The following is a 12,474-nucleotide window of genomic DNA, read 5'->3' as shown; positions in this document are numbered from 1 at the left end:
TCTTCTTGAAGGTGAGAGTCAAGGCAGCTCTAGTGCTACCCTAAACAGGAATCTCTGACTGTGTTATAGATTCGATTTGTAAAGCGGGACACTGTTCATCAGAGAATACCATCGATACAGATGAGCAGCCCAATTTCCCTTATGGCCTAAAATGAGGCTGGCAAAGTTAAAAGGCTGATGATTTACTCACTAAGTAATTCTCAATTACGACAATTTTGGGATATGTACCCAAAGGGACTCATGGCTTCGGATTTTTGAAGAGTCGAGGCAACACAATTTCATGCATGATGCGTGATTACAGCGATGGTTGCCTCCCTGATAATAACCTACTCAGGTACCTAAGCCACACAGCCATGGGAGCTGCAGGGCTAAAACAGCCCTGCCTTTCTGTTACTTTACTGGGAACAAACATTACATTTTTAAGAAGTGACATAGGAGTCTAAGTCCTCTTTTAAAAGTAAATGCAAGCCTTTGTTTGTATTTTTTCCCCGGGACCAGTGACAATGTGTACCCTTCTCCAAGAAAAATATTAGTTCCTAAGACTTCAAAGTTGCATACAGTCTGTGATTTAGTAGCACTTTTCTTGAGAAAGGCCTAATTCAGCTTCTAGCAAGCAAATTGGCCTTCTTCAATGGCAGCAAAGCAGCTGAACTTCAGTTAACCATCTGAAGCTCTCTTCTAAATATCTCCATTGTCTTCCAAAAGTAAGCCTTGAAAATGGAAATGTCAGGCTCAGAAGGCAAATCAATTTTTTAATAGCTCATGAGGCATAAATGAATGGATTTTCTGTATCATTGTTACTGATTAAGTCTATGGAAAGAAGAAAAATTGTTTTTTGTGGGTGTTTAAAGTAGGGAGAGTGTACTAGTGAATCGATATTATAAGCACATTTTACTCTACCTTAGGCCAGTGATGGGAAATCAGAAAATCCTAATCTTGTTAAATTCCACACCGTGGTAGATAACTGAGCCATGCTTGTGTCTTCCTTTCAGGGGTGGGGGAAGCTATCGATTTCTGGGAAGTCAATGTGCTTCTGTATTTACTATCTTTATTTAAAAACAATTACCAGAGCTCTGATTATGCCACGCGTTCACTGTGGTTTTGAGTCGCTACCATACCAAACTAAATGAAAGACTCTGCAGGTGAAGCTGTGAGAGTATGGGGGATGCCATTACTCCTGGCTCAAACATCATTAAATGCAAGATGCAAATATAAAAATTTGCTTTAAGAGTCAGGAACTGTGCAACAAAATCTGAATGTTCTTAAATCAGCCCCTACCTGTTGTCCCTCAGACAAGGTACCTGAGCATCTGTATAGAATAAAGAATACTGAGCCATGCCATTTGTGTTGGCTTGGTTTCCATGAGAAATGGGTGTGAATAAAGAAAGTGTCATTTCAACAGTTTTGTACACATGACACAGAGGATGGCTATGTCTCCTTTTTGCTGCAGCAGGATAAGGTTTTGGAAGATGCTTTCAGCTCCAACATACAAATCAATGAAACATTTTGTAGCATGAAGAGAGACCATCTGGATCTCACTTGCACAGGGCAAATGTAATGGCAGCTTTTACTTTATCTATGCTACCAATTAAACCATTTTCTTAATGATTGTCACTGGAGTCCCCTTGATTTTTCTTAATTTAGATGACCTCTTCCTTCCATGATTAGAAGTAGTCTCCTTTTGCAATTACTCCAGCAAGTGCTCAAGATACAGACGTTTAAAACTTACTTAATGCATCTTCAGCTATTTTTTAGTCACAACCAGCAGCCGAAAACCTCCAAAGGAGTCACTACGAGCAAGTGGTTCACATATTACTTTCGTGAACTACTGTGCTTGGCATAAGAGACAGGAGTTCAGACACAAAGTAGTTAAAAGACACATGCAACAGATTTTAAGACTTTGGGCCACCTTCTGGTCTCACACACACATAACCTACTGCACTGGATTACATTCTTGTGACTAAGTAGGAAAAAGGGTGAAATGCTGATATTTAAATTAGCTCATTTATGAAAAATAAGTCCTTGCTCTGTCTGATTAGCCTAAACTCTCTTCTACGTTCCTTTTAAATAATACATATGAAGGCGTCTCAAGTAGTGCATGGCTGTGCACACATACATTTTCATTTTGCAAATGAACTATTGGGGGAAACAATAATTTCCTATAGAACTTACACTGCCAAAGACAAGAACAAGGTGATTAAAAGGATCCACCCTGATATAAACCAGCAGAAGATTTCTCTGCCTGTTCACTTCCTGGGTACGAGAAGTGCAACACACTTGCCTCCCTTGTTTTCTATTGCAGTTACACAACACTGTCATGAATTTACAGCACATTTATAGTTAGTGAAGACACTCGGCTGATGCTTTACACCTAAGACGCTCAGAATAAACTTTTTTCCTAAGCCAAAATGTTTGTATCTACATTCTTCAGTTATCTGCAAGGACATTGAAATAATACTTGCTTTTTTGAGATCATTAAAAAAAACTCCATTTACATCTCAGATATTTCACTGTTTCCCACACCTGACATTCATCAGACACTTCTCCAGATAAAGATGATCTCTGAAATTCCCTGCTCAACAAATTAGATAAGGTGGGGAATGAAGAAGAGTAAAACCAAGATATAGTGAGAGACACTAGCTGAAAAAAAATGCATAGTGGGAGTAGAGGCAAACAAGTAAATTCATAGATTACAGATGTCAAAGAGGCAAAACAAATGTCAAATAAAAAATGCAGCTTTTGCTGAGGAAAGCAGAAACAAAATTAGAAACTTAACTAAACATACAAACCTGGGCATTCCCTTTTGGTGAAATATGCAGTCTGTGCAAGTGTGCAACAGCCTGACTTCCTATTCTGGCATACTGCTTAAACCCTGGGTTTCACAAAATGCACCAGCTTTCATATGCCCACTACATGGGCATACACTGACTCCAATACAGGAAAAAGAATTTGACTTTTACCTTGGAACTGATTGACCTGTTGCACTGGATATGGGCTCCGCTGTTGCTGCAGGTGCTGCCGAGGCAAATGTGACTGCTGCTGCAACTGCTGAAAATGAATGAGGGAAAGAAAGCAGAAAAGAAAAAGATGACTAATTAATTAGTGAGCTGAGAAAGGGACTGGTGGCAAAAGCACTGCAGCAGAACTGCAGTGTTTCTTGTCTAGCAAGCCGTTCCGGAGAGACAAGCAGAGTCATTTGAAGAGCCCTCCTGAGAGCACTTGAGCTACTCAGCACACAGACTCCTTTTGGTTCAAAAAAGGAATAAGCACTGAGGCTAACATCATCTCTCCTTACTTATAACCACTTCATCTCGACCTCTACAGTGCAAACTTAACTGTCTTCAGGCTGAAAGGAGGGGGAGGGATATGAAATGCCCACCTAGGTCACAGGACAACTGTAGGCACACACCATTTCCTTCCCTCAGCCCTACCAAGGTCCAGAGTTCCGTGTTCCTGGCACCAGACTTCACCTCTGCACCCAAAACACTCAGCTGCCAGGACCATCCATGGCTACTAAAGCACATTTCCTCTTGTGCTTCAGTGAATGGTATTTGGGGAGCAGGTGAATGCAAAATGCCTCCCTCCATTGAATCAGCCCGTGCTACTACTCCGTGGTTATTTTCTATGAATACTCACACATCTAAAATAGAATCAAGGGCTGATTATAAAAAGAGAGAGTGTGTTTACCAGAGCTTTCAAAGCCTAGGGTATACTCGACTAAGCAGTTACTAAAAGGACATATATCTTGGTGCTTCATCTGCAGCTGCAAAAATGCTGTGTCCTAAAACAAGGATGTGTATGATAACATAGGTAAGAAAATAGCAAAGGTGGGAAAGAAGCAAGTATTAATCCCTGTGTTTGTAAATACATGTTACAAATGATCAAAAAGATAAATGGAACCTTGTTAGGCATAAAACACCCAAAAGCTAGGAGCCTGAGGACTGTGACTTCATCACTTTTCATCTATGCCACCAACTTGACAACCACAGTCTTGTGGTTTTTCACCACTTTTAGATTTGCCTTCAGCAGCCAAGTCAGTGACTGGCTTTTGGGTTTATGCACTTGAATTGGCCTAATCCACACTGGGGGAACATTACTGCATCCTCGCTCTTTTGGACTTGTTCACCTCTGAATAAAATCAAGCATCTTTTTCCTGAATTTTTCATGGAACATCCTTCCTGTTCATTAGGGTGAATTTTTCTGTTTCTCAGGAGGATCATGAGAAGAGAAGGCAGCTATCAGTGTTTATGTGGTCATACCACGCACACAAGTTCTAATGCAAATTAAAGCAGACCCCAGGTCTTAAACTCTGTTTCCACAGCAAGAGAGATGAAACTGAGCTTAAAGGAACTAGCAACCTATAAGAACATTATCTTGGTAATGTTAGGGGACTGCAAGTTTAAACTTAGGTATGAGCTTACAGGAACGGAACAGTGTGACTTTCCACTGGCTTTCTCCTGGGCTGCTTTTAAACTACAGCTCAGTTAAACGTGCACAAGACATTCCCATTCAGACTAGGTATTTTAACATCTGTATTGCAAAGCTAGGTGACAGGCTCCCATGCAGCAGTTCCACACTGCCACTGTGAGAGGTGGTTTTACTGTTCTCCCACTTCAGCCTCTGGTTCCCCCCTTGAAGCTGCCTCTCCCATGTGCTAACATAATTGCTCAAGCTGTTGTGCAATAAACCAGATTAAGGAATTATCTATGTAAATACTAAATTTTGACTTTTGCTAGGTTACTTTTAACCTACGTCAACGCTTTGTCTAGATCCCTGCACAGCTGTACAGAGATTTTGCCAGTGCGAGACCATAGTCAGAGGTAGGGGAGAGCACCAGCAACTGTCGCTGTAGAAGAGTCTGCTTCTGCTAGAGTAAACTCACCATAAGATAGCAGGTTAAGAGCTAATTTTTCCAGTGTCTAAAATCCCACACAGCTGTTAGGCCCACTGATGGGAACATGAGCAATATTTGCCAAGCTAAGAGTAAGACTGAGGTAGATGCTTCTTTGATAACCATTGCTGAAATACCACAATATAAGCCACACAGAGAGAATTACCAAATATAAAAGGAAGGGCTGGTGTTGCTAAGGGCTGTTGTTGTTAAGGACAAATGTAGTGTCTTATATCTGGGCAAGAACAACCCCCAGGTTCCAGTATAAGTCGGGGAACGACCTATTAGAGAGCAGTGTAGGGGAAAGGGACCTCGGGGTCCTGGTGGACAGCAGGATGACCATGAGCCAGCACTGTGCCCTTGTGGCCAGGAAGGCCAATGGCATCCTGGGGTGTATGAGAAGTAGGGTGGTCAGTAAGTCGAGAGAGGTTCTCCTGCCCCTCTACTCTGCCCTTGTGAGACTGCACCTGGAATATTGTGTCCAGTTCTGGGCCCTTCCATTCAAGAAGGACAGGGAACTGCTGGAGAGAGTGCAGCACAGAGCAACGAAGATGATTAAGGGAGTGAAGCATCTCCCTTATGAGGAAAGGCTGAGGGAGCTGGGTCTCTTTAGCTCGGAGAAGAGGAGACTGAGGGGTGACCTCATTAATGTTTATAAGTATGTAAAGGGTGAGTGTCACAAGGATGGAGCCAGGCTCTTCTCGGTGACAACCACTGGCAGGACAAGGGGTAATGGGTGCAAACTGGAATGCAAGAGGTTCCACTTAAATATGTAAAGAAACTTCTTCTCAGTGAGGGTGACAGAGCACTGGAACAGGCTGCCCAGGGGGATTGTGGAGTCTCCTACTCTGCAGACATTCAAAACCCACCTGGACACCTTCCTGTGTAACCTCGTGTAGGTGTTCCTGCTCCAGCAGGGGGATTGGACTGGATGATCTTTTGAGGTCACTTCCAGTCCCTGACATTCTGTGATTCTGTTGTGCTGCCTCTGGCGCTCCTGCTCTCACACCAGCAGGCACTGCAGTGCCCGAGACAGACGGATACTGTACCTGCTCTGCTAGGATCTGCTGCTGCTGCTGCCTTTGCTCTCTTAGAAACTGTTGTTTCTGCTGCTCTATCACATGGAGCTGGGCTCTCTGCTCAATTAGCATCTGCTTCATGATGGCCGCTTGCGGTTGGTTTCCCAGGAAGGGACCCCCAGAGCTTGTGCCGGTGACCACGCTGCTGGAGCCTGGTGGGACAGAAGGCTGCATAGGTCCTGTGGTCCGAGACATTCCCACTTGATGCTGCTCCTGTGCAAAGAGAGAAAGAAGGCCTTGTTACTCAGGGTGCTCCATAAGCAAAGGAAATGATTCCTCATTAACGTGAAATGTTGAGTCTGTGGGTGAGGATGGGAACTTGAAGAAAGAAAGAGTCCTTGGAAAGCTGCTCGTGGCTTGTGACCAGACCATGGCCTGTTTCCCACAGGGAGCAGGTGGCTGGTTCCTTTTCTCTCCCGGAGTTCAAAGCCTCCTCAAATAAAGCAAGAGCACGTCACAATTCATTAATAATAAAACAATGAAGTTGTGTGCTAGGTTTGTTTTCATCTGGGATACATAACTTCAGAGTGGTGTTTTTCCAAACTTTTCCTCCCTTATCATGGAAACAAGAAAAGTATTTTCTCTCCCTCTCCATTTCCCTTTCTCCATACCAGCAGTTTTACACAGTCCTCTGGATACAGGAGACAAAGTTTTAGTTGCACACGATAAACAGCGGCACCTAGCAGCATTAATCCCTCCAATATTGCACTTGAATTTCATCATTTAACCACATAATATCTTTATTTAAGACTTCCATCCTGCAGCTGTGGACCAAAACCCCGCAGCCGAAAGGAAGCAGCGCACACAGCGCCACAAACACCTTCTCCCAAAACGACCCTGCTTTCTCTTGATATTTCTAATGCAATTTGCTGCCTTTCAGCGCTAGGAGAACGAAGCGGTAGAAGGCCGAGGGCACACCGCTCTTCAGGGGGCGCCACCCGGGAGCCCTCGCACCGCTCTCCCCGCGGAGCCCCGTGTCCCACCCCGGTCCCGGCGCTGCCGCCACGCCCGCCAGCGCCGCCGGCAGGTGTCGCTGCCGCCCGCGGCCCGGTGGAGCGGGACCGGCCTCTCCCGGGGGAAGCGCAGGGACCCAACCCCACGGGGTCTGCAGCAGTCACCGGAGCTTGCGGGTTAAAAACTGCCCCCTCCCGCAAGCCCGACCCGGCCGGGTCCCGCTGCTCCTCCCGGCGGGGTCAGCAAGGCTGTGACATGAGGCTCCCTGCTACCGGGGAAAAATGAAGTTTACAACGACCCGGTGCCTCCCTTTGGCATATAAGGAGGGAGCTTTCCTGAAAAGAAGATGGCCAGCTAGGGTCATATGTAAAAGACGACGATTTGGAGGGTTGATTACAAGGCGGCAGGTGTAGTGTTGTTTCCTCAGTGCTTGTTCTGCATTCTCCTGGGTGTGATTTTCTGTCCTGTCTCATCTACTTTCCACGTGACAGTACCGAGCACCTCACAGTCCCCCACATGTGTTACCCCTGTGACAGAGCAGCACTGGGTGATGCTCACAGCCTGTGTTCAGCCTGCATGGGGGCTCTGGAGCCAGCACCCCTCGCCACGGGGCTGGCTCCGTGTGCTCTGACTCACCTGGGCACCGCTTCACAGAATCACAGAATGTTAGGGATTGGAAGGGACCTCAAAAGATCATCCAGTCCAATCCCCCTGATGGAGCAGAAACACCCAGATGAGGTTACACAGGAATGTGTCCAGGTAGGTTTTGAATGTCTCCAGAGAAGGAGACTCCACAACCTCCCTGGGCAGCCTGTTCCAGTGCTCTGTCACCCTCACTGAGAAGAAGTTTCTTCTCACATTCAACTGGAACCTCTTGTGTTCCAGTTTGAACCCATTACCCCTTTTTTTACCAGTGGTTGTCACCGAGAAGAGCCTGGCTCCATCCTCGTGACACCCTTTATAAACACTTACCCCCACACCACCAGGAACCCTATTGTCACCCATCCTGCACCAAGCACCTCACCAGCACCCAGCTCTGCATCGTGACTGCTCAGTGGTGAGGGAGAGATGAGTAATGTTGAGGTTAGCTCAGGCTGGCTTCCAGTAAGACAAAAAAATAACCCAAATCAAACCTGTGCAAGAGTCGCTCCACAAGGCAGGACCCCCTTTTACAAGTATTTGGAAACCCATTAGCACATACCAGCTTGTGGTGATACCAGCGCTCTTCACCTCTCCTGGGTGAAGTAAGGCAGAGTAAGCACCCAGAGAGCTGCTTGCTTGGCAGGACCAGCTTTAACATTTGCTCGTTAGAACCTCTTTAATTGTTTTATAGAGATGGGTACTCATTTAAAAACACTAACTTGATGGAAAGGTCCTATATCACTTCAGGAACCTTTGTGCAAAACATTCCAGAGTGAGTTTAGATTCATCTGCTGCACGGACAGTTTGAGTTACAGCAACAACTGAGTGTTTGGAAACATAGAGAAAAGTAACCTTGTGACACCCTCCCAAGCCAGTCAAGGAAAGGGTTAAAAATCAATGCTTGAGTGTAGCTTGGGAAATTAGGATCAGCCTTTCTGCATGAAGGTCAGGTTTTCAAGGACCCTTCTGAGGAAATCACCAGAAAATACAATTTGTCCTCATCTCTGCTTCACACAGATATTCCTCTCCTGCTGAAAGGCAGCACTCTGATACTTAGTTTCTCTTTTTAACATCTGCCCTGGTGTGAACATTCCCCCTCTGATACTCTTTCTACTTCTCCTCCGATCCCATCTTATGCTGTTCTTCACAGCCTGGTCAAGTGTGGTCCCTGCAGCACAGTGAGGGCGAGGGCCGTGTCTCTGGCCTGGGGAAGGTGGCAGCTGCTGTGGCTTCCCCAAGTCGGGGACAGGGAAACACACTCGCTAACCAGCCCTCAGCTGATCGTGCATTGAGTTCTTTCACCCATCCCTGTGGATGAGCCCCTGCTTTCTCTTCTTGGGGGACACACGCACACATCGTCTCCAGCAAAGCTGATGGTAAAGGCTTTTTCCTACCACCCCCTGGCCCTCCCCCGACTTCTGATGAAGTCATCAAGCTACAGATTGCATAACTGATGCACAGGACTATGTTGTGTTATACTGGGAGATGCGCCAACTGCTTCCATTTATAGACAAAAGCAATGCCACAGTGCCAAATAATGGAGCTTTTTCTGCAGCCACTACGAGGAAAAAGAAAGGGGGGTGGGGGGGCCGGAGAGCGATGAAACAGGAGCCAGAGAGCATGCTGTGAAGAGACATCACCCGGAGCTTCCTCCACCCAGCCTCAGCACACAGCTGCCTCTGGGGCTGCAGCCCAAGTCCTTGCCGAATCACCTAAAAATAAATCTTATTACAGAACTACTGTCCTGGCTCTTACGCGTGCACACGTATGGCAGAGGGACAGGCTCAACCCATGGTAATGCTGCAGAAGGCACTCCATTCTGTATCATATTATGTTTCAAGTTAATTCCAGATTTTTTTTAAAAAAAGAAAGCTTTGAAAGGAGCCCTGCTAGCTGACATGAGCCCCAAGCACTGTGCAGCAGCTGGAGGAAATACAAAGATTAGCACAAAGGTGTTAACTTCCAGTCTTGTGTCATTAGTCATTTCAAGGCACAAGAGTTTACCTACTCATAGTAAAAACTTCCTGTTTCCAGTTTTAATAACAGGTTTAAAGCCAGGCCTTCTTCATCAAGACAGAACACCACCTTCCCACCCAGAATATTTTTTCTTTCCATTTTTTTTGGCCAAGGCTCTTCCCAGCCAATGATGAAAGGCCCTACTGACGTCACTGGGAGCAGCCCTGGGTTGTATGTCCTGAAAACAGGAGCATAGCCCAAGCATAAAGTCTCTGCAGGCAGAAAAATGCTCCCCAGCACCTCTGCAGCTCAGCACTGCTGCTGCTAACCTCTGAAGGGGAGTTCTAAGGCCATACACAGTCCTAGCAGCAGCATGGGCCCACACAGGCTTCTGGGTCACCCCAGCTACCCGGCCACAGGGGTGCACACCCACCCTGCCTCCACTGTTCCCTCTGGAGGTCTGGCACAGAGGAGAAACCTGGAAGTGGGCTGCGGGGTGCATGCATGTATCTGGAAACCGGTGATGAAAGAGGCAAGGCTGAGCTCTGTGTGGCTGCATCTTACAAACCATGCGTGCACCAGGCCCAGATGCAGGAGCTGAGCACCCAGGAAAGAAATTCAGGCGACATGCAGCACTTACAGTTATAAAGCTCCAAACGCAAACTAATCCAATCTTCCTCAACAACTCTCTTTGCTCCAGTGCTGCCTCCAAGCTCCCTCATCCTCCTGCTGCACCCTTAGCCTTCCTGCTTCTCCTCCTCTTTCCTTGCCTTTTCTCCTTCTTACACCCTCTGCCCTGCCTCTGTACTTTTCCCCTTTCTCCACAACTGGCACAGCTGCCTCTTCGCTCTCCAGACACGCTCATCATCGCCCTAGTGAACGAGCTGCACATCACTATGCCAGCTGACAGCGGGGGTACCCAGCAGCCCATGCCCACAGCCTGACTCACCCTGTGACTCAGGCTGCCGCCGTTTGGAGGGATCCCCGGGGATCCACAGCAGCAAGGATCCACCCAGCTCGTTCCCCCAGGGCCCTGTGCTCGTGTGGGCACGGGCACAGAGCCGTGCCCTGTCTGGGTGTAGGCACGGTATCCCTGAAAAGAGAGACAAGATATCCTGGAATGGAAAATGCATCCTGTATTCTCAGCCTGTCTCTCATCAGTCCTTTATATCTGGGGAGATGGTATAGCGTGACTTCTCATTTTCGCTCTGGCTATTTTCAACAACACCCAATGCCACTCGGTACTACTCTCAGGCTGCAAACGGCTCTCTCCTGATAACAGCGGCTTGTGCAGAATTACACATGCTCAAGCTAGGAACAGTGAAGCTGCAGCTTCACTGTGAGGTCCTCACCAAGGGGCAGGAGAAGCCAAGAAGCCAGGGGGATGGTTTCAAAGCCTCTTCCCACGACCCAGCCATGCCACAGAGCAAGTTTGAATGTACACATTGGGCCTGGCTAAGTCTCCCAGGTATATTGCTGGCCCCCACCCCCCGTCTCCGCAGCCTCAGGCACCCACTTCTACAGCAGCCCAGGGTTAGAATGAAGTGCTCGACCCCTGGGAGCAAAACTAGATACTGAAAGAGCCAAGCTGCTGTTCTCAAAGCCAAAAAAGAATGACAGTTTCCAAATGGTCAGCATAACATGTCTGGACTGGTTTGTATAGCTACAGAGCACCCAGTAAGATGGACTATTATAGGGACCTGGCTGCTTAGTTAATATCTACACAGGAGTTGCCCTCTGTTGACAATCTGATCCTTAGTTAAGCAAAAGGAGCATAACTCCTGCACCATCCCAGCATATTTCCAGGGATCTCCTGGAGTGAGGAGAACCTCCGCAGGAGTTCAGAGGTGATTTGTCCACATATATGTATAGTTATACACATTAAACATAAGTCACTTTAAAAAGAGAACAAAGGGGAGTAGAAGACGTATTTCCCTCTTTGTCTCAAATCTTATATGCTTCTTCCTTATCACGCAGTGATTCATTCCATCTCTATGTCATTCAATCTCCCAACTACAGCTAAAAGCAATCACACAGTTTTCTTTCAGAACAAGCGGAATGACCACCAGCGGATGCCCTGAGAGCCGGGCAGCGGGGTGCAGGTAAGTGCAGGCAGGGACCAGCCGAGCCTGCTCATCGTCCCTCCGTGCACCATCTGACAGCCAGAGCCCTCGCACATGGCAAGCCGGCTCTGCTCCGGCTGAAGGGCAGGGAGGCAGAGCGGGATGCTGGGCAGAAGGGGGCTGTTCCATACAACTGCTGGCAGGAATCCGTGGAGGTCGGGTATTTCACATCTGGAAACAAAGCATTTCCCAAAAAGCTGAGGAAAGGAGAGGCTTCGAAGTAGAATATTAATGTGCAAAATGGGCAATCAGGCATGAGCTCGCTGTGCCTTTCTGTGGCACGTGAACTAATGCAATCCTTGAATGTACAAAGAGTGGAAGAGCAAACAGAAGCCAGGAGGTGGCTTGTACTGCACACTGCATTAGAAGGATGATACTAGAAAAACACATAAAAGCAGATGTATATATTTTAGAGTCAGACCAGAAAAAGAAGATACACAAATGACTTGAGGCATAAAGTGTCTGCCAGCAAGTGTCTTAAAGAGCTCAATCCATTTAGCTTACCACAAAGAAAACTGAGAGATGCCTTGACCATGGCATATAAAAATACCTTCATGAGGGAAAAAATCCTGTAAAGAGTTATTTTATCCAGTGAAGAAGGCAAAACCAGATACAAGCTGAAGACAGATTCAAATCAGAAAGCAGAAACAAATTTTTACCCCACGGTTTCATTACCCATCAGAAATGGCAGATCTCCACAATTTGATGTCTTCAAAGATGATGGCCTTTCTGGATAAACGCAACTTAGTGGTGTGATCGGATGTCCTGCAATGTATGAGCTGGAGCAGCGCTGTCTGCCCTCACCTCTGCCCAGCTCTGAGCTGCTGCT

General features: G+C 46.8%; 1 protein-coding gene across 2 annotated transcripts in view; it reads right to left on the bottom strand.

Moving 5' to 3' along the window:
• Positions 1-12,474, bottom strand: part of MAML3 (mastermind like transcriptional coactivator 3) — a 244,691-nt gene that overhangs the window by 4,415 nt on the left and 227,802 nt on the right. The window contains exons 3-4 of one of the 2 annotated variants that reach the window (XM_065062014.1): positions 5,941-6,183; positions 2,961-3,048 (exon numbers count right to left, since the gene is read on the bottom strand). In XM_065062014.1, the coding sequence (XP_064918086.1) occupies positions 2,961-3,048; positions 5,941-6,183 (331 nt within the window). The remainder of the gene's footprint in view (positions 1-2,960; positions 3,049-5,940; positions 6,184-12,474) is intronic. The other variant, XM_065062015.1, reaches the window with a different exon arrangement.

Source organism: Columba livia, chromosome 4 (assembly GCF_036013475.1).
Source record: "Columba livia isolate bColLiv1 breed racing homer chromosome 4, bColLiv1.pat.W.v2, whole genome shotgun sequence".
NCBI classification, from domain to species: domain Eukaryota; kingdom Metazoa; phylum Chordata; class Aves; order Columbiformes; family Columbidae; genus Columba; species Columba livia.
Note: the sequence above shows the minus strand (reverse complement) of the source record. Positions and strands in the feature narration are given on the sequence as shown.